Source organism: Palaemon carinicauda, chromosome 16 (assembly GCF_036898095.1).
Source record: "Palaemon carinicauda isolate YSFRI2023 chromosome 16, ASM3689809v2, whole genome shotgun sequence".
Taxonomy (NCBI): Eukaryota; Metazoa; Arthropoda; class Malacostraca; order Decapoda; family Palaemonidae; genus Palaemon; species Palaemon carinicauda.
Genome location: NC_090740.1, coordinates 130,347,058 through 130,370,312, shown reverse-complemented (window position 1 = coordinate 130,370,312; position 23,255 = coordinate 130,347,058). Strand labels below are relative to the sequence as shown.

The following is a 23,255-nucleotide window of genomic DNA, read 5'->3' as shown; positions in this document are numbered from 1 at the left end:
AACTCTAACCCAAGATAGTGGAAGACCATGGTACAGAAGTTATGACACTACCCAAGACTAGAGAACGATGGTTTGATTTTGGAGTGTCCTTCTCCTAGAAGAGTTGAACTTTGATATGAATTAGTAACGCAATATACTGGAAATCTATTTCTTTACGAATTTGGCTTCAAAGAGCTACTTTTTTATATTTACTGACTAATTTACTACCCGTTGTAAAGCTTATATTAAGAATTTTCTAGTGATATTTTTGAAGCGAAAACTTCTTTATGTAAAAAAAAAAATGCTGATATGAGAGTACTGATCAACGGTTAATGCAAAAATATAATAAAAGATTTTGCAAGCGGGGAGTATGACTGATTCAGCAAGAGGGAGACAGCCTCTGTACCATGGTCTTCCACTGTCTTGGGTTAGAGTTCTCTTGCTTGAGGGTACACTCGGGCACACTATTCTGTTTTATTTCTCCTCCTCTTGTTTTGTTAAATTATTTAAAGTTTATAAATGAAATATTTATTTTAATGTTGTTACTGTTAAAATATTTTATTTTTCTTTGTTTCCTTTCCTCACTGGGCTATTTTCCCTGTTCCGGCCCCTGGGCTTATAGCATCCTGGTTTTCCAACTAGGGTTGTAGCTTAGTAATTAATAATAATAATAATTGTTATTATTATTTAGATTTCCTTCAAATTTTTTCTGCTACCTCAATTGAAGAAAGTTGATTCCGTTCACTGGCAGTCACTGTTTATCACAAGAGCTGCGTTTCAAATACTTGATAGTGAAATGTCTTTGTAACTCTCTTGGTACAATGGTTCATTTGATATTTGTTTTTGCTGCAGATATACAAAAGTGGACTTGGTGAGCATCTTTAGACAAGGAAAATTCGGTGCCCCATGACAATGTTTCGCGGTACACTTAAAATAGTCTTGTGGCACAGCGGGTTGAAAATTACTACTATGCAATATCTGTTCGGTTACTCTTCGTGCACTAAAGGGTGTGACAGTTGATATATATTCTATTTTATTCATTTATTTAATATTACTATAAATATTTTCTTCCCGATTTTTATTCGGACCAGCTCCGTAATAATAGTCAAGTTTTAACTCATTGGGCTAGTTAATCTTCCTTCCTTAATAATAATAATAATAATAATAATAATAATAATAATATATAATAAATAATTAATAATAATAGTAATATGTAAATAATAATAAATAAATGATAAATAATAAATAATTAACAACAACAACGACAATAATAATAATAATTATTAATTATAATTATTATTATTATTATTATTAATAATAATAATAATAATAATAATATATAATAAATAATTAATAATAATAGTAATATGTAAATAGTAATAAATAAATGATAAATAATAAATAATTAACAACAACAACAACAATGATAATAATAATATTAATTATAATTACTATTATTATTAATATTAATTATTAATAATAATAATAATAATAATAATAATAATAATAGAGCGCATTTCTTCAGAGCGAGGTGTGTCAGGAATTCCTTTGTCCAACTCCACGTTAGAATTGATACGGATTATTTCTTGGAACTAGTAAATAAGATATCAAATGTTAAAAATTATATATATATATATATATATATATATATATATATATATAAATATAATTTGCGGTTGGAGGTATGCTTCATAAGAGTGATATTTAGCAAAAACTGTTAATTTAAAGTTTATTTACTAGGACTCATGTTGATTTTGAAAGAATACGCTTGCAATGTTGTAGGGGATAGGTGATATTGTATACAGGCCCAAATATATGTGAGGACTGTATAAACTGTAAGATCTATATTAGTTATTTTATATATTTTGGGGACATTATTCTTATGTACACTATATATATATATATATATATATATATATATATTATATACACGTGTGTGTATATATACACACACATATATATGTGTGTATGTATATAGATAGACAGACAGATAGATAGATAGATAGATAGATAGATAGATGTAATTTTAAGAAAGGTAACTATATATATATATATATATATATATATATATATATATATATATATATATATATGCATGCATGAGTGCGTGTATATGTAGATAGATAGATAGATATAAATATAAGAAAGGTAACTATATAAATATATATATATATATATATATATATATATATATATATATATATATATGCGTGTGTCTATATACGTTGAAAAAGTCACCAATAAAAAAATAAAGAGGTAAAGGTACCAATAGCTTTTGTATAATTATTCTGTATATATTCTCAAGATATAACGATGATTTAATTGAAGATAAAATGAAATTAAACGAAACATTGTAACAATAATCGTAGTAGGAAAAGTCATAATTAAATATGATTAAAAACGACACATGAAAAGAAATAAAGTTAAAAATCGGTGTAGCAGTAAATTAAATTTTATAAATGCGTTGGCTAACGTTAACCAATTCATTATAATTATTTTATAATAGCAGACTATAACGTAAAGCCTGGTCAAGTTGTTACAATATGCTAAAACTAGAATTTACCATTCGATTTCATGGTTAAACCCATTCATAGGCAGAAATTAAGAATATGATATACTGTAGGTCGTCATCTTTAAGCTATACATATTGCTCCTTATGGTAAAGACATTCATCTGATTTATTTACTTTAACGGATACAGTAGGGGAACCCTACTCTCTACAACACTTCCAGAGCCATTTCATCATGTTTGTTAGAAAGCATTCAACATTTCACACCGCATATTGCTCATTTATTGTTAAATCGTCACTATCGAAGCACTCACAGAAAGAGCAAATCTTCAGTTTTCTCTTTTGAAAGCCTTAATATCTTCTATCATTCGGATGTCTCGTTGGAGCTTATTGTATAGTCTCTGAGCCGCATATTTAAAAGCTCTAGAGCCTACAGTAGACATATATCTAGGTTCCAATAATTTGAAACCATCTGTAATTATTCTCGTATCAACAAGATTTGTTGGCTGCACAATAAGTAGCAATTCTCTTAGATATTTTGGACGTCCGGTTCCGATAACATGATGGGTTATTCTACATATTGTAAACTCATAGACAGCCATTGTAAATACAGAAATGTCTGCCAATTTGCTTACTTTTACTTTAATTACTCTTTCTTTTTTTTCACGCATGGAAATCCTGTGCCCTACAAGTCCTACATGATATGTTTGTCGTTTACATTATTAGGTATTTAAGAGTACCACACAAGGTATGACCAAGGCCGTATTCGAGACGGCCTTGGTATGACTCGGTAGTTGTCAAATCAACATTACCGAAGCACTATAGAAAACAAGGAAATCTTCCAATTCTTCTTGTTGGGTGTTCTGGAGATATTTTAATCAACATAGTTTGCAAAGTGATTGAAAAAGTGATTCACAAAAGGGGAACTTATAAACGGGTAGTTTGCCCCAATAATCACGGTCAGAAATGCATAAAACACAAGATAGCTAGTAGAAAAAAAATATGGTTTATGTATTTGCCCACAAATATATTTACCGCTCAATTAAGTAATGAGGTATTTGTAATAAGATGCAGACTGCTACGAACGACTCCACTCCGTAGGAAATGAGATGGAAAATCAGATTATCTATGCGTCCGGAAGTCTGGCAAATAATAGCTTGAGTGTTTTGACCGTGTTTCATTACTATTACTCGATCGGTAACTTTTTTATTGAGACAGAGAATATATCGTGTCGAAATCTAACGATTTCCGTCATTTTACCATGACAGGGCGGAATAGAGAAGTCCTGAAACAGAAGAAGGATTATGGTCTTAATGGTGGGACGCCTCGTTCCGTCAGTCATAATCCCGGATACATTCTCCTTTTCAGTGCATTTTGTATGTGGCTAGTAGAAAACCATTAGGAACCTTTAGAAGGATTTTCATCCTAGGTCAACCACACACACCCAGATATCCCGGAAGTTTTACCCTATAGCTTAGACAGCTCTTATTTTACTTGTTTTCTGTTTTTTCCCACCCTTAAACTCCGATTTCCCACAGTTGAACCTCATTATTGTAGGTAAAGTGGTCCTGTATCTCTAAATCTGATTATTCGCGGCAGAAATAAAGATCAAATTCGTTGAAAACATACTATTTAATCTATGAAAAATATATTTCTATATCGGATATCCGAGTATGGCTGAAACTCAATTTTACACAAATAAAAATGGTAATGATTAAGTCATACAAAAACCTGCCATCTGGCAAACATCTTGTAGTTTTTCCTTATTTCCTTACCTCGATGGGCTTTTTTCCCTGCTTTTTCAACTAGGGTTGTAGCTTACCAAGTAATAATAATAATAATAATAATAATAATAATAATAATAAAAGCATCAAATCAGTCTCGTAAAAGTAAGGAGAAGCTTTGTATTTTGGGACTATTTGTTTGTTTCAAGATTGTGCAGTTTGTTTTCGGGACAACCCGCCACATCAGTGATATTCATACAAATAGGGCTGAGGAAGTCGGTTATATAGATACTGTAGATATAGATAGATAGAATGGAATAGAATTAATCAATAAAGCCCTTGATCAGAATGAAACTATTTATTGCCTCTGAATTGAAAACATTGGATAGGGAAACTCCGGTTTGGGTTTATCTGTATCTGAAGGAATCTCGTAATCATTTCTCATTGTCCTGAAAATGTAAAGAATAAGAGTTGGTGCAATAATTCTTTTTGTCTAAACGCAGATTGCGTTTGGAAAATAACTGCCCGACTCGCTTGTCGAGAGAACAAATGAAGTGCATTATGCGATTTCCTTCCACCCTTATTTCCCTTCCTCTGTCGCAATCAACTTTCCCTACTCCATCTTTTTGTCTTTAAAGGACGTGAAATCCTATGCTAAATTTGCATTTACCTTCAACCTACCTCTGTTGATCCCCCTTCAAAGGAAAATAAGTCTCGTCCCTTGATTTTCTCTTCGAAAGAAATGGTCTCTGCATGGAATTTCTTCTCCCAGATGGTCTTTAAACATCCTTTCTCTTCTTCATTGTCTCATAAACACGATGAAGTTCGGAAAAGGAAAACAATATGTAAGCAGTAGGGTGTAATCTTGGAAGTAGGTAAATATACATTAATAGAGTAGAAAATTTGAGCCTTTGAGATTGAACAGAACACTTCAAAACGCAATTGAAAACCAGAAGAGATTTGAACAATACCTGCCCTCTATGGTAGAAAAAGAAGAATTGGATTAATGCAGTTGGATTGTTATCCAAGATGTATGGGTAGGGAAGATCAAGGAAATATAAATCGATAGAATGAAAAGGGTTTTGTCCCATATCCTATCAGAAATAGAAAGTTTCATGAGCTGCAATATTGCTTAACACAAGCTATATTTTTTATTTACACGTAATAGCTTCTTTCTGATATAACCTAGCATGTTTTTTTTACAATTCCTGTTAGAAAATTGAGATGTATGTACTTGGAGAACTGAGATATAAGACTTATGATATGATATAATAATCTGAAATTAGTTTTGTACTGAGGTCTAAAATTAAAGAAAACATAAATATGTTTAAGAGATGAAGGCATGGAACCAGTCTCCAGTTTTAATAACATTCTTCCGGGAAAACAGGAGATAATCTGAAAATGAAATGAAGATAGACAGTTGCATAGGGTTTCTTAAATGTGATCCTGTTTACGAGGTTCTGTTCTATTTGTGGCCAGCGATATGATTTTATTCTGTGGTTGGGATAAGAAGGGATTTTATTTCATTTACGAGGTCCTATAAGATTTGTTTTTATATTATTATTATTATTATTATTATTATTATTATTATTATTATTATTATTACTTGCTAAGCTATAACCCTAGTTCTAAAAGCAGGATGCTTTAAGCCCAGGGGCCCCAACAAGGAAAATAGCCTAGTGAGGAAAGGAAACCAAGAAAAATAAATTATTTTAAGGACAGTAACTACATTAAAATAAATCATTCCTATATAAACTATAAAAACTTTAACAAAACAAGAGGAAGAGAAATTAGATGGAATATTATGCCCGAGTGTACCCTCAAGCTAGAGAACTCTACCTAAGACAGTGGAAGACCATGGTACAGAACCTATGGCGCTACCCGAAACTAGAGAATAATGGCTATAACTAAGATCCTGCAGTATTACTGCTTCTGTGATTTTACTTGACAAAACTTTTTGGCTTTATCAAATGATTGGATGATGAATTACTTCTCCGCCAAAAGTAAAAAGTAAGCAAAGAATTACTGGCTGGACCCTTGAAAGTTTCGGTAGTAGAATGTGATTTACTGTTGAACACCCCTAACAGTGGTGTAATATATATTTATATACATGCATGTATGTATGTATGTATGTATGTGTGTATATATATATATGTGTGTGTGTTCTAACTCTAATCGAACCGATTGTTTCTTTAAAAGCCCTTACAATAAACAAGGACAATCAAAGAAACCTTGATATTTGGACCCATACACATTTTTCCTGATCTCTGTGAAAGAAATATATATATATATATATATATATATATATATATATATATATATACACTAGTGTACGCGATCCGTCAAAAATTACTGCTTTGTATTTAGATATCTACACACAGTTTCAACCATTACCATTACAACCTTTACCACCCCTCCCCTTTCTCTGACTACACAACAGCAGTTTACGTAAGCTGTCGCTGATTGTGGTTTTCGAGTGTACCTCTCAGACTACCCTTATCTCACCAGGGTATGACTACTCCCTCGCCTCTACTCGAAGGATGGCGAGACAGTAGTCATATATTTAGCAATGTCGCTTAGCGTGACAGGATATATAAATTTATATATTATTATTATTACATGCTAAGCTACGACCCTAGTTGGAAAGGCAGGATAAATATCTCCTATATAAACTATAAAAACATTAACAAAATAAAGGGGAAGAGAAATAAGATAGAATATTGTCCTAGAGGGACAGTGGATAGATAGATAGATAGTGGATATAAGATAGATTGATAAATAGAAATATTGCCTAACAAAATAACCACGTTTCCTTGCATGAATTTAATGGTGTGCCTTGTCCTTTTCAGAGTATCAGATCCACGCACCTTGCATGAAAAATCTCAGTACCGACAACCTGGTGTGTGGCGTCCAGTACAAGACCCTCATCCACTCTGTAAATCCTCCAGAGAAGCTGGAGTTCCAGGAATCGATCAGACAGCAGTGCTGGTAAGTCTGGAATTCTTTCGTTTCTTGGAAGTTCAACCACTCCTAAGTGGGCACTACTTTGAGCACTGACCTTATCTAACCTGTTTTGAAATTCCCGGATGATTCTGTGAAATGGTAGTGTTGGTTATCCTAGAACTATGTTGTTGTTGTTGTTGTTGTTGTTTTCCTCCAGGAATCTCTTAGGCAGTAGTTCTGAAGTCTTCAGACTCATGTCATGAACAGATTGCTTGCCCTCATTTCCATTTTTTTTTTTTGTGATCAGGAGCCTTACAATCATTATTTTATTTTCTACGTTGTCTTTATCAATTATTTCTCTCTCTTTCTCTCTCTCTCTCTCTCTCTCTCTCTCTCTCTCTCTCTCTCTCTCTCTCTCTCTCTGAGGAATAACAAATGTAGATTACAACAATCTATTCACGGTTAGCACCAATCAGTCCAGAAGTAACTGATACAAACTGGAATTGAAAAGATACAACACCACTCAATGTGGCAATTTGTTTACATACAAAATAGCAAATACTTGGAATAGACTTCCAGCGGATGTTGTAAACGGTAACATGGTAAACGAGTTCAAGAATAGATTAGACAAGATCATAAGAATACCAAACAGCAAATGGAGTCTCCGCCGATGGACTAAAAGGTCTTAGAGACATTCTCTCTCTCTCTCTCTCTCTCTCTCTCTCTCTCTCTCTCTCTCTCTCTCTCTCTCTCTCTCTCTCTCTCTACATTTTAATCTTTAAATTACGCAACAGACCATTTTATGTGTAATCACAGACACTGGTATTAACTATTGAATAATTAGGAATTAATTTATATGGTTATGTTCCTTTTTTTTTGGGGGGGGGGGTTATTATTATTTTACTTGATGCTGTTGTTGTTGTTAACATTTGTGGCATAACATGTACTTTTTCTTTAATAACAACAAAATTACTTCATGAATAACCGCATCTGGCAATGGGATATTCATGTTTATGATACATTTCTTAGTAAGTATGTGGGTTATTCCCAAGCCAAGACGCGCTCTCCTTTTGAGTTTCTGTTGCTTCATAAAATCCAATTAAATAAATAAAAGCGGTGTGGGCGATTTCCCAACGGGCAGAGTAAAATCGCTCGGCCCGGACGCTGCTCTTGTGTAATTTTCGCCAAAGTTTTTTTGTTTTGTTTTTTATTTGTTTACCTTTTAATGAGGGTTATTTTTCCTAATAAATAGATAAATATAGACAAATAATGACGCTCTTACACGTATAATGAAATTATTCGATGCTGGTTAATATTACAGAAAGTAGAATCATTTAGCGTAATGGTCAGATCAAGCGATGGCAATTTCAGTTAGCCCTATGGACTAGAAAGTAAGTGAAATTGTTGTTATTTGTTCATGTTAAATTAAGTATTGTCCGAATCACCAAGAGAGATCCTCATTTACTGATAGGAATAAATGGAGTAACAAACAATGAATAAACTTACTGGCTATTAAGAAGGCGACTTGCAATCAAAAGGTGAAGATGGTAGTGTTGAAAAAAGATGTGAATATGTTTATTTCTATGGAGAGATTAATTAATAAAGATTTATTTCATTTAAAGATTCATGTAAATTTTTGTCTTTTGGTGATCAATATTGAGAGAGAGAGAGAGAGAGAGAGAGAGAGAGAGAGAGAGAGAGAGAGAGAGAGAGAGAGAGAGAGAGAGAGAGAATATTCAGCTCTATTTGAAATAGATTATAACCAAAGAAGGGCTTGAAAGGTAAACTTGTTTTGTTTCCGTAGATTAAATTTAACAGGTTAGTAGTGATAGCAAATCCAAGAGTGTAATAGGAAGTGGAAAATGAGTGATGGGACTAAAAGAATACAGAAGTACCCATAAGTGTTTGTATTTGTATGTATGTATTGTATATGTGCTTACAGTATTTTTGCAATGACAAAAGGTGAAAGTATGAACTGACCCTCTTTGAAAATATTAACTCTTTCGGTACATATAAATAATTGTGATATCTGTAATTTTACATTAAAATTGAAAAAAAAATCGTTATATAAAGCACATCTTTAAATTACAGTAAACCAAATCATTTTACCATATGTAAATAAATTCATCAGGTGGGTGATTTAATCAATTAAACTTTCTCTTCTTAACTGCGATTGATAAAACAGATGTTTCAATAATACTAGAAAATATTATTACCCACCAGTAGGTCAGCAGCGACTGCAAACAATAAATTGAATTCCAGGATGTATTGCTTTCATCAAAAACATTTGATGAAATCAAGGACGATTTTGTTTAACTCATCGTTCGCCAGAAAATGACTCTATGGGAATGCCAGGCATCTATGGCAACAGTTATATCGTCAACATAATTGCATTTCTCCTGAGCCAAGCCGGCTTGGCTCTGATATGACCGAGGAATAATCTCAGGTACTTTTTGTGATTTCCCATACACAATTTGGAATTAAATTCTAAAACTGATGTTTCATTTAATAAGAGGTGTTCAGTTACTGCCTGGTTCTGTGATCATTGTTTAAAGCTGATGGCAAAATATTCGTTGATATTTGCACATTTTGCAATGTTTATCACAAAGGATTAAAACTTTTATTTCGAAAATGGTACGACCACCCATGATTAAAAGATCGTATTAGAGGTACGCAGAAAATCATATTAGTGGTACAACAGAAAATCCTATTAGTGGTACAGCAAAAAATTATGTCAGTGATACAGAAAAACCATACTGGTGGTACAACAGAGTAAAATGAAAACAAGATGTCGATAACAAAAAATTTTAGTCATAAAAGAATTGTACAATTTTGGTAGTCATTTATCACTACAGCAGTCCTCGGATATCAAAATAGCATATAAATTATGTATAAATTGATCAACATGCCATCAACACAAGTTGACAAATTAGAAACCATTGATAGATTTGTTGTGCTGATTTACAAGAGACTTGTTAAATGCATAAACATAATAAAATCCCGTAAGAAATAATTCACCAACCGTAGCATTTCTAGAGATTTATACAAAGAGAGAGAGAGAGAGGTGGCCGTTTAATAAGTCAGATTCTTATGCTTTCTCGAAATTTTATTTCGGAGCCAGTTGTGGCTGAATAGAATTCAAAAATGGTTTATGAGTCATGATGCACATTACAACTATTGAACACCAACTTTTTAAACTTGTCACCCAGGCGTAAGAAAAAAATGAGGGAAACTGCTATAAATATGAAAAAGCTGGACTCTCTGAACAATAGTATGTGTGTATGAAAGTCATCAGGAGTCTTTAATTTGTGCAGATAAACGAAGTGAATATAATTAACTTTATTTGGATGGAGGGCCCAGGAAAGCTGTGTAAACTAGTTGGAGTCCTTGCACTGGGACATCAAAGCTGTTTTGAGGGTACGGTGAAAATGTTCAACCATACCATTGGCAGCTGGGTTGTATGCTGTTGTCTGATGAAGGGTGATAACCATGAGATTTGCTTATGATGAAAACAGTTGATAGGTGAAAGTGGTATCCTTATCGGAAGTTATATGCTCAGGGATATTAAATCTTGCTATCTATAACCATCCTGAGAGTAAGGCAGTCTCGCTATCCATAGCTATCCTGAGAGTAAGGCAGATGTACACGAGGCGGATGTTGGGAATGGCTTCAGGCCAACGAGTGGAGTGGTCAATGATGGTAAACAGGTAACGATGTCCTTGTAATGTGGGTAGGAGACCTACAACATCGACATGATTGTGGGCAAAGCGCCGCTGAGGTTGAGAAAAGGTACCCATTCCTGAATCTGTGAGTCGATGCACTTTTGAGGCTTGGCATGAAGTACAGGTGTGGACCCAATCCTTAGTAATACCATGCCAAATGAACTTTGTCTTCAGCAGCTGTGTAGTAGAACGGCGCAAGGGATGTGAAAGGCCATGAATGAAATCAAACGCCTGTCAGTGCATTGTGGAAGGTATCCACGGTTTAGGTCTACCAGTACTGACGTCTCAGAGGGTGGCGTTGGAGTAGTTGAGAGGGATGTCCTGCCAGCGGAGGGATATGCAGGATGTCCTACATGCTTGGTACTCTGGATCCTTTCGTTTGGGCTTCTGCCAAGAGGTAATGCAATCCCAGTTGAATGGTGGCTAATGTGTTTCTTGACAGGGCATTGGCAATGGGATTCATTTTCCCAGGGGCGTACTGAGGGGTACAATTGTATTCAGCCACGGTGGAGATGTCGGCATTAACGGGCGGACCAGGAATCGGACAGTCGAGTAAAGGCATGCACCAGAGGCATGTGGTACGTGCGAATGACGAAAGGCATACCTTCTAAGAAGTGGCGAAAGTGACTGACACCCAAGTGCACCGCCAACAATTCGCAGTCAAAGGTAGAATAACCAGATTCCACCTTGGACAGGTTTCTACTGAAGAAAGCCAATGGGCGGGGTGAGCCGTTGACCACCTGCTCGAGGACTGCCTCAATAGTAAAGTTGCTGGCATTGGTGTAAAGAAGGAGAGAGGCATGTGGTATGGGAAAACTGAGAGCAGCAGCAGTTGATAGGGCATTCTTTGCGTTGCAAAAGGCCGTATCTTAAAGGGAACCCTACTTCAGGTCTTTTGACTTTCCCTTGAGGGAGGAGTAGAGGGGGCCAAGAGTGGCAGTGATGGCTGGCAGGAAACTGTGATAATAATTGATCATGCCTAAGAATTCTTGCAAAGCTTTGACGGTCCAGGATGTGGGGAAGTTCTGAACGGCTGCTACCTTCTCAGTGAGGGAGTGAACTCCTCCAGGATTGATAAGGTGCTCTAAGGACGATATTTCGCTGGAGCCAAAGGTACACTTGTTGTACCAGGCTACAAATCCATTCTTTTGTAGGCAGCCAAGCACAATGCGTAGATGATAGAGGTGTTGCTTTTAGGAGGAAGAGAACACAAGTATGTCGTCCACGTAATATACACAGAGGGGGAGGACGTCCCGTAAGATGCTGTCCACGAGACGTTGAAAAGTGGCCCAGCATTACAAAGGCCAAAACAAGAGTAATTGAAGATGTATGTACCAAAGGGGGTGGTGATGGTGGTCTTGGGGATGTCTTATGGGTTCATGGAAACCTGATAATACCTCTTCAGGAGGTCGAGCGTGGATAAAACCTTCGCTTGTGCAAGTAGGAGGTCATGTTAGGCTAATGTGTAAGGGTGACGACCATGGGCTTAAGGCTTTTGGCAAAGGCCCATTTCTTCCCTTTCAGCAAACGTTTGTTTAGCGTCTGCCAAACGATCTGGTGCCAGTCATCTGAATCTGGGAAAAACTGAGGGCCCCAATCATCTTGATATGGGGATAAATACCGTGTTCTGCGGGAACCGTGGGCGTTTGGCGAAGTTCTAGACGGAAAATTTACGGGTATGACGTGAGGAGGTGGGGGTAGGCATCCGTGGGTGAGCAGATGTGGAAAGTACGGTCAGAGGGGGCAGGTTGAAGGGGCATGGAGGAGTACAAATTAGTGTTGACTAACAGTCTGTGAGCTACATTGACCAAGAGGTGGAAGTATGAAAGAAAGTCTGCACGGGGATTTGCAGTGTGACTTCAGCAACGAGAAACTTCCAAATATATTTGGCGCTTCCCTTATGAGCCCTTAGTTGAAGGCCGTTTTAGAGGAAATTCTCTTACAATCCTTTGATTTGAAGGCCTTTTCAGAGAATTTTCATATGATCCTCTAGTTGAGGGCATTTTTAGAGGAATTTCTCTTATAATCTTTTAGTTAAAGGCCTTTTTTAGAGGAAATTCTCATACGATCCTATAGTTGAAGGCCAATTTCAGAGAAAATTCCCCTGTTATTATAGGCTTTTTTAGTGGAATTTTTTTTTACGATACTTTAGTTGAAGGCCTTTTAAAAAACAGGAATTTCCCTTACGATCCTTTGGTTCAAGGTCTTTTTGGGGAAAATCCTCTTACGATCATATAGTTGAAAGACTTTTTAGATGAAATTCTCATTCGATCTTTTAGTTGAAGGCCTTTTCAGAGAAAATTCCCCAACTATAAATAAAGGCCTCATTTAGAGGAAATTATCATATGATCATTTATTGGAATAATGTTTTAAGGGGGATTCAGTTACGATCCTTTATTTGAGATACTTTTCAGAATATGTGATATCGTACAAGTTTACTTTTTTTCCTATAAATCTACAGCTTGTCTTGAATTAATTTTGGATGAAGTGTCCAGATCGAGTGATATGGATTTCAAGTCGCTCAAGAAAAGATTTCACACATTCTATTTAATAATTGACCTTTAACTACCCCTAAAACCTTTATTGACCTTGCCTAAAATATTCGCTCTTAAAAACGATGAAGATTAGGCCTTTAAGATTAAGTGTTATATTCTTCGCAAGCTAAATTAGCTTGCCAATACTTTAGTTGACGCATACCAATATTGGTACTTATGTTACAGATTGATCAGTGGTTTAGCTCCGTTGCTTATTACAGTAGAGTAGAATTTTGACACATACAGTACTTATTTTTTTCTCGATGACGTTTCTAAATTAACATAAAAAAATATAGTGAATAAGCTACATCATTATCATATCATCATCATACCCTTCCACACCCATTGACGCAAAGGGCCTCGGTTAGATTACGCAAGTCGTCTCTATCTTGAGCTTATAAATAAATACTTCTCCATTCATCATCTCCTTCGTTTCATAGTACACAGCCATATAGGCCTGTGTCTTCCAACTCTTCTAGTGCCCTGAGAGGCCCAGTTGAATGTTTGGTGAACTAATCTCTCTTGGAGAGAGTGAAGAGCATACCCAAACAATCTCCATCGACCCCTCACCATGATCTCATCCACATATGGGACTCGAGTAATCTCTTATAGTTTCATTTCTAATTCTGTCCTGGCATTCAATTCCCAATATTCTTCTGAGGGTTTTGTTCTCAAATCTACAAAATCTGTTGGATATTGTTTCATTATTATACCCCGACTCCTGTCCATACAATAACAATGATCTCACTAAACTGATATATAGCCTGATTTTTATATGTAATTTCAAGCTATATGATTTCCAAATGTTACTTAACGTAACCATAGTCTGATTTGCTTTTTTCAATCTTTCATTAAACACAAATTCTAAAGATCCTGTATTAGAGATCACAGTTCTTAAATAGTTAGATGATTCCACCTCCTTAATCCTTTCTCCTTCCAATGATATTACATCTTCCATTGCATATTCCGTTCTCATCATCTCTGTCTTTCTTCTATTTATTTTGAGCCCAGCCTCATGTGATATTTCATGCATTGTGGTAAGCAAACGTTGCAAGTCCTGTGGTTTTCTGCTAATAAGGACAGCGTCATCAGTACTCTAGGTCAGCTAATTTTGCGGTTACCCATCCAGTCCAATCCTTCTCCACCATCCCCAACTGTTCTATGCATTACAAAATCCATGAGGACGATAAACAACATAGGTGACAACACATTCCCTTGGAGTATTCCACTGTTCACTGGAAATTCATTATATAGGGCTCCACTAACATTAACCTTGCACATGCTATGCTCACGAACACTTTATTAAATTTACATATTGAAGAGGAATTCCATAATAACGTAGGACTCTCAACAAAATTGGCGGGTGCACACTATCAAAGTCTTTTACGTAGTCCACAAATTCCATCAGAAGTGGATTTCAATGTTCTACAAATTGCTGTACCACATATTTTGAAATGAAAATTTGGTCAGTACAACTTCTACCTTTTCTAAATCCTGCTTTTTATTAATCTTTATCTCTAGTCTCTTTAGAATGAGCATACTATATATTTTCATAACAACTGTGTAAGTGTGATGCCTCTGTAATTATAGCAATCAGTCATTTTTTTTTTTTTGCCATTTTCACTAGCACTCCTAACTCCCAAATCATTAGGTTTTGCCTCCTCACGCCAGACTCTACAAAATAATCTTGTAAGTACTCTCGGAATCACTTCATTTTCGGCCAATAACATTTCAGCAGCTATTCCATCCTTTCCAGGGACTTTCCATCTCTTTGGTTTTTAATGATAGCTTTGACTTCAAGCACACTGAATTCATTCATGGGCACATCAAGGTCTTCATCAGCTTCAGGTATATCAATCAAATTATTCCCTTCATATCTCCTATTCATGACTTCACTAAAGTGTTCCATCCAATGTTGCCTTTCTTCATCTGTTAATTGTTATAACAGATTCAACATGGGTATATGCTTTTTCTTCTTTGACCCAGTAGAGATTTCGTTATTAATTCTGAGGAATTCTTACCCCGTAGCCACTCCCTGAATTCATAGCTTTACCAGCCTCATCTGCTTTCCTGTCTAAATATCCTGGCTTTACTTTTGACTACACTATCAATACTAGAAAACTTTCTGTCATTGTCTTTTTATAATATTGGTAGGATCATTTGATACATATATATTATATATATATATTATATATATATATATATATATATATTATATATATATATTATGTATATATATTATATATATATATATATATTATATATATATACACACATATACACACACATACATTTGTTTTCTCAGTATGGAGATTTGCCGATAAAAACAGAGGACTAGCTGATGTCAAGCATGTGCTATAGCGTCATGTCGAGCAATAGAAATAAATGTATAACGTAAAATGAAACAGTCTTCAGAACACCCAAGAGAATTTATTCAATATTTTACGGGTTACATGCTTATATAAAGGCAAATAACAATTGTTGATTCCATATTAATCCGAATGCAAACTTGAAAATGGTGGCCATGTCCGGACTGCTGTGCCTTTTATTTATTTATTTATTATTATTATTATTATTATTATTAACCAGAGCTAATTTCCAAATTATCGAGTTTCTATGACTTAAAAACATTCAAACGAAGAAAGAGATAAGATTGAATCTCTCTCTCTCTCTCTCTCTCTCTCTCTCTCTCTCTCTCTCTCTCTCTCTCTCTCTCTCTGAAATGAAACAATGAAAGTTGACCAGAGAAAAAAGTAAATATGAGAAACTTATAAAAAAAATTAGTGTAATTTATCCGAAAATGGACAAATAGGTGTATCAGCATAGATATTACAGAACAATAGAGGAAGAATGGATTGATATGTTCTGCAACATTTACGAGAGATTGATCGGGACTGAACTGTCGACATTTATTATTATTTTGCTTAAAAATCTGTCTCTCAGAGCTTTCCCTAGGTGGAAGTGTACGGTACCACGTTCAAGTCCAGGACCGAACTAGCCGTTACCCGGACCGTTTGTTGATTGCAGCTAGGTTGAAGAGAATGAGATAGAGAGAAGACAAACCTGGGTGTTTGCCTCAGTCTTCATTTATCACTTGTATACCATCAAAATGAGATGGCTTCGAAGTACTGTAGATGCCATCTTGTTACTACGACTATTATTATTATTATTATTATTATTATTATTATTATTATTATTATTATTATTATTATTATTACTTGCTAAGCTACAACCCTAGTTGGAAAAGCAGGATGCTGTAAGACCAAGGGCTCGATTCAATGATTGTGGTGGCCTGGTGGTAGCGTCCACCCCTGGTGATTGCCAGAATGGGGTTAGAGTTCCACTCGTTAGTTCCTTTGGTCGCTGCAACCTCACCATCCTTGTGAGCTTAGGAAGGGGAGTTTTGGGGGGGAGCCTATTGGTCTATCTGCTGAGTCATCAGCAGCCATTGCCTGGCCCTCATTGGTCCTAGCTTGGGTGGAGCACCTAGGGGCTTGGGTGTTGATCATATGTAATATGGTCAGTCTCTAGGGCATTGTCCTGCTTGATAAGGCAATGTCACTGTCCTTTGCCTCTGTCATTCATAAGCGGCCTTTAAACCTTTAAACGGGAAAAAATAGCCCTGCAGTGAGGAAAAGAAATAAAGAAAGAGATAAATACAAGAGAAGTAATGAACAACTGAAATATTTTATTTTAAGAACAGTAACATCAGTGGAAAAGAAATAAGATAGTATGCCGAGTATACCCTCAAGCAAGAGTACTCTTACCACAAGACAGTGGAAGACCATGGTATAGAGGCTATGGCACTACCCAAAACTAGAGAGCAATGGTTTGATTTTGGAGTGTCGTCCTCCTGGAAGAGCTGCTTACCATAGCTAGTCTCTCTTCTACCCTTCTACGGAAGTGAAACATTCAAAAGATATATTCTATTATATTTTTTCCTGTGTGTTAATTTATTTATAAATCAAATGGAATGCAAAATAAATATGAGGAAGCTAAACATTTTCTAATCTTATTTTTTTCAATATTTATAGAATCTTCTATCACGATTTATTCATCCTGTTTATTTCAAATACTCTTAAAAAAAAATATAAGTAACGACAAGAATTACTCTGACCATTTTTGGCATTTTTACCTTATTAATATTACTTTACTTTTAATTAAACTTATTCATTTTTTTTACTATTGAAATAAGGAATTTCCATTACAATACAGTAGAAACTAACCAGATTCCATGCAAACTATGAAGAGATAGGATGACACTTTCAAATTTATATGTTTGCTTTCATTTACACATTGGTAATTCTATCTCACATTTTTGGGGGGATTCGCGTAATTACATTAGTTGACTTCAGGAAATTTGCTTTATGTATAAATTACAAGTCGGGTAGAGTGGGGAATCAAATCCACGATCTATGAAATGACTGACGAAAGTCTGTTGTTATGTAACTTGAAATTTATTTTGCTCTAATATTTCCTTTCTTCGCTGGGCTATTTTTTTTTTTCAACTAGAGTTGTAGCCTGACGAGTAACAACAACAACAACAACAACAACAACAACAACAACAACAACAACAACAATAATAATAATAATAATAATGAGAGAGAATAGAGAGCATAATAGCATATAGTTTTTTCCCAACTAGATTTGTACCTTAGCGAGTAATAATAATAATAATAATAATAATAATAATAATAATAATAATAATATAATAGAAAGCAGAGTAGAGTAGATAGAATTAAGAAATTATTTAAGCTTTAAAAATCTTTATGAATGTCATCATATATCGGCAATGGAAGTTTTTCTCACTCGAAGTTGAATGGTGACCATAGTACATTCTAATCATGCTTATATTTAACAGAATCTTGATAATCTGTAACGCAAATGGGATAAACCATAATAATAATAATAATAATAATATTAACAATAATATAACTTTCGCCATTTCTTTTGCTTCTCACTTGAAACAGTTTGACAAAAAAAAAATCCATCACCCTCATAATAATACTGAACTGCAAATTCAAATATTGTGTTTCATCTTTGTTCCGTTATTCATTTTTATCCAAACGAACGTATTGTTTTCTTTAGCTTTTTACCCTTCCGTCACCACCGAAGTTCCTCTACTTTCTTTTTATCTTTTTTTTTTCCCTGGCTGCTAGGTTCCCCCCCCCCTCCCCCATGCTTTCCAGCAGGTCCCTTGGCCTGCGGCCGCCAGGCCATAATCACATTGGCTTCTTCAATACACTTCAATATTCCCGTTGACCCAGAGGCTAAAGACTCCACGTTAACTTTTGTCCTACGCTTAACCTCACGTCAAAGGGGCCGTCGAGAGAGAGAGAGAGAGAGAGAGAGAGAGAGAGAGAGAGAGAGAGAGAGAGAGAGAGAGAGCTCCGACGAGGAGGGTAAAAAAATTAAGAAAGGGGAAAAGGGTTTTGCGAGTTAAGGCCTTTAGGTCTTGTTCTTGATTATAAGTTGTTTTGGAATGTTGGTTCCTCTCGAGTTTTGTTTCCTTATCCGATTATCTTGTAGACTAGTTTAGTTGGCTTGACTGGTACACTGAAACCTTGTATAAGCTTATATCCTCCTCCTCTGTGTGTGTTTGAGAGCCCCTGTGTGTAACAGCACTCAATTCATGAACACTGGTTCGATTCTCGGATGAGGATAGGTTGAATAGCATGGGCACATTTTGTTGAAACCTTTTGGCTTTGCAGACATATTATTTACTTAACTACCTTAAGACCTGTTTTCCTGGTCTTGTGCCTTGCAGGACCTGCAAGATTTGTGTGTCGTGTACATTCTGAATATTTAGAGTACCATACAGAGTAATCCGCGATAATTATCAACACCACACAGCATTTCGAAAACCAGAAAGTCTTCAACTTATTCTTGAAAGCCTTAATACCAACTTATTCTTGAGAGCCTTAATACCAACTTATTCTTGAAAGCCTTAATACCTTCAGTCCTTCGGATGTCTAATGATTTCACTCGAGATTGGAAGGACAATACCTGTGTGTGTGTGTGTGTGTGTGTGTGTGTGTGTGTGTGTGTGTGTGTAAGGTCGTATATATGTTTGAGAATATAGAATATGAATACGGTATGTGATATTTACTTTACTTATCCGATGATTTTATACGCATTTCTATTTATTTGAATATATGCTGAGGTTACTCACGACTCTATAAATTCAGTATAATCCAACTTTTATACCCAAGTTTTCAGACGAAGCCACAACGAAAAAGAAACGAAAATAAATCTAAGTCTATTCAAAAAAGTTTACGCTCTTTCGCCCCGGAATCTGGAATTTTTGATTGTTCATTTTGGAAAGTTTTCAAACGAAGGAATGCTATTAGGGGAAGTTCCATGAAGGCCAGAGGCGAAGAAATGATGAAGATTGACACACAGGTCTGAGTACAATCAAAAACACTTTCCACTTTAGTATTATTGTTAATCTATAATGTATATCACGTTATCTATTTTAGGGGTGAAGTCAAAACAAAGCATATGAAATCATTTATATGTATATATATATATATATATATATATATATATATATATATATATATATATATATATATAACAATTGATGACCCTTTGCGTCAATAGGCGTAGACATATATATATATATATATATATATATATATATGTATATATAATATTATATCTATAATATATATATACATATATATATATATATATATATATATATATATATATATATATATATATATATATATGATCATAGTTTTGTATTATGAAAATTGGGTTGTACTAGAAAGGGTTTCTTTTATGGTTAAATTGTATTCCTTTTTAGTTGCAGCATGAACTCTCTGAGCAAAACCTCTGAGCTGAGTATAGTTATTCCAAGTGAAAAGATGTGAGGCGAGGCCTCCTGTTTCTCCAAATAAGCACGTCTACATCATCATTGAAACACGGATTGTCTTTCGCTCTGTATCAATTATGTTGATTAGATTCTCATTGAAAGGGACAACAGGATCAACACTACTATACAATTGTGACTAATTCAAGCACAAAAGATCACTCAAAATCCCATTCCAGTCTGCTTGAGATTTCATATAAATTTTACACGAGTAGGATACATCAAGGACGGGTGGCTCAGTCTTCACTACTAATGAAATTAAAGCATGATCAGATGTCCCAACTGGATAACTAACCTTACTTATTATAATGCCAGTGTAGTCGGTGTATACGAGGTCCAAGCAATTACCAGACCTATGAGTAGCGTCACTTATGATTTGCTCACAGCCTGATTCAGAGGCAAAGTCTAAAGATCTTCAGCCATGGCGATCGGTAGCAGAAACAGAATTTTACCACTCCCTATGGTGAGCATTGAAATCACCAACAAAGACAAAGAGGCCTTTCTATCATCTTTTATCTTAGCCATAGTGGTAAGAAGACAATCAAAGATAGTCACCCGTGTCTGGATTCCCGTAAATTGAACACAAATAGAAGTATGAATGCCACAAACTTTCATTACCCGAATCTCCTGACATCCACATTCATAGCAGGACTTATGGGAAGCAGGGTACTCAGTCCTAATATACACTGCCATTCCCCTACCCCTAGGAATGGCATTCCGGTTCAAAGTTATTGGCTTCTTGAAACCAATTATAAGGAGCTTGGATGAGTGCCTCATATTGGAAACCAAAGTTTCTGAGCAAAACTGAATATCAAACAGTTTGAAAGGAAGTGTAAGGTCTTGAATATTGGCATGAGCAATACAATAGATGACATCGACGAAATCTAGGACGTACTGGTCCCGGATTTCCCTGTGTCTACAGACAGCATAAGAATTAATGGTAATAAAAAAGGCACATCATACTTGAAAACTAAATTAACAATAATAAAAAAATATGTACAGAAATATAAATAAAGTAATGAATCAAACCCATATACCAAAGAAAAGTCTAAATAACTGGTCAACATGGAGGAGCCGATACACCATGCAAGGCTACATACCCTTTCGGATAGCCACTCCAACTGAAGGGAGGAGAGTAAGGATGGTTTTGAAAAGAAAAGGAAGCATAAGGAAAAGACAGCTTCTTGATAAACCACCAGGCATCCATAGCACTTCTATTGAGCCTGCCCAACACACCATTAAAAAAAAAAAACAGGAGGAAGAAAAAAAAATAAAAATTAAGATAGAATAGTGTACCCTCAACCCATAGATAGAGAAGGATGACTCAGAGAAATGTAAGAAGCTATAGAGGTGCAGATAGTGATCACCAGCTCCTCATTGCCAAACTTTAAGCACCAACAGAAATTTATATAGAATATCTAGGTTTGATACAACTAAACTTCTAGAAGATGAGCACTGAGAAACATTTGCAATTTAATGTAGGAATCGATTTGTAATCTTACTGACATTAAGAGACGAAAAGCAGACAATTAACAAAAAATTGTGTGATATTAAGAACATATATCAAGTCAGATGGTAGTGAAATTTAGGGGCATACAGTTGCAAGGAGAAAGCCAGAGATATCAAATGATACTTGGGATACTATAAAAAAGGAGACAAAGACAGAAATTGATTGTTGAAAGATTTTGAGGAATTGATGAAAATTACAAGGTAGAGCATGCTAAGTATTCCAGTATTGATAGCGAGGTCAAAAGAAAAGCCGGGGATGACTGTAGAGAAAATAGGAAAGCAGATGAGGCTGACAAAGCTATGAATTCAGCGAGTGGCAAGGAAAAAGAAGCATATACCCATCACAAAGAGATGGATCTGTTATAATTTTCATTTTAAGACATGTTGTACAACAAGGTGTAGAAAATAAAAATACACTTTTGATGGCATTTGTGGACCATGAAAAACCCTTTGATAGTGTGCACCGGCCAATTTTGTGAAGAATCCTGCGTTATGATGTAAATTTCATTAGGTCAGTTCATTAGCATTGCAAGTACTAAGTTAATGTTAGCGAAGTCTTATCTAACGGATTTGCAGTGAACAGTGGAGTGCTCCAAGGGAATGTGTCGTCATCTATGTTGTTTACTCCTCATGGATTTTGTAATGCATAAAACAGTTGAGGATGGTGGCGAAATATTAGACTGAATTGGTAATATGAAGTTAGCTGATCTATAGTATGCTGATGACGCTGTCCTTATTAGTAGACCCACACAGGATTTGCAATGATTGCTTGCCAGAAAGCATTTAGTATAAAAATATATATAAAAAAAGATGATGAGTACGGAATATGCAATGGAAGATGAAATATCATTGGAACGAGAAAGGATTATTGAGGTAGAATCACTTAAATATTTAGTTCTTTAGAAATAGTATTTAATGAAAGACTGAAAAATGAAAATCGGACAATGGCTAGGTTAAGCAAAATTTGGAAATCAAATCGCCAGAAACTAGATATTAAAATCGGGTTATAAATTAGCCTAGTGAGATCGGTGTTACTGTATGGACGTAAGTAGTGGTATGACATTTGAGAGCAAAGCCTTCGAAGAATATTGGAAGGTAAATGTAGGATAAGATGAGAAATTAAACTTAAAATAGAGATTATTCAATGGCCATATGTGAATGAGATCATGGTGAGGGGTAGATGGAGATGGTTAGGACATGCTCTTCGCACTACCCATAGAGAGATAAAAATTAGTTCATCAAACTTCTAACTTGTCTCCTCAAGGCAATAGAAGAGTTGGAAGTCCCAGGCCTACATGAATGAGGACTATGAAGCGTGATGTACGAGATGATGAATGAAGTAGTATTGATTTAAAAGCTCAAGATAAACACGAATGGGGAAATCTAACAGAGGCCCTTTGCGTCAATAATGATGAACGACAGCTCTAGCTTAGATTCTCTCTTATCAATCAGATAATA

At 35.3% G+C, this 23,255-nt stretch overlaps 1 protein-coding gene across 4 annotated transcripts in view; it reads left to right on the top strand.

Moving 5' to 3' along the window:
• LOC137655879 (uncharacterized) overlaps positions 1 to 23,255 on the top strand; it is a 1,037,971-nt gene that overhangs the window by 999,417 nt on the left and 15,299 nt on the right. For all 4 annotated transcript variants that reach the window (XM_068390092.1, XM_068390091.1, XM_068390094.1 and 1 more), the window contains one exon: positions 7,062 to 7,200. In XM_068390092.1, coding sequence (XP_068246193.1) covers positions 7,062 to 7,200 — 139 coding nt within the window. The remainder of the gene's footprint in view (positions 1 to 7,061; positions 7,201 to 23,255) is intronic.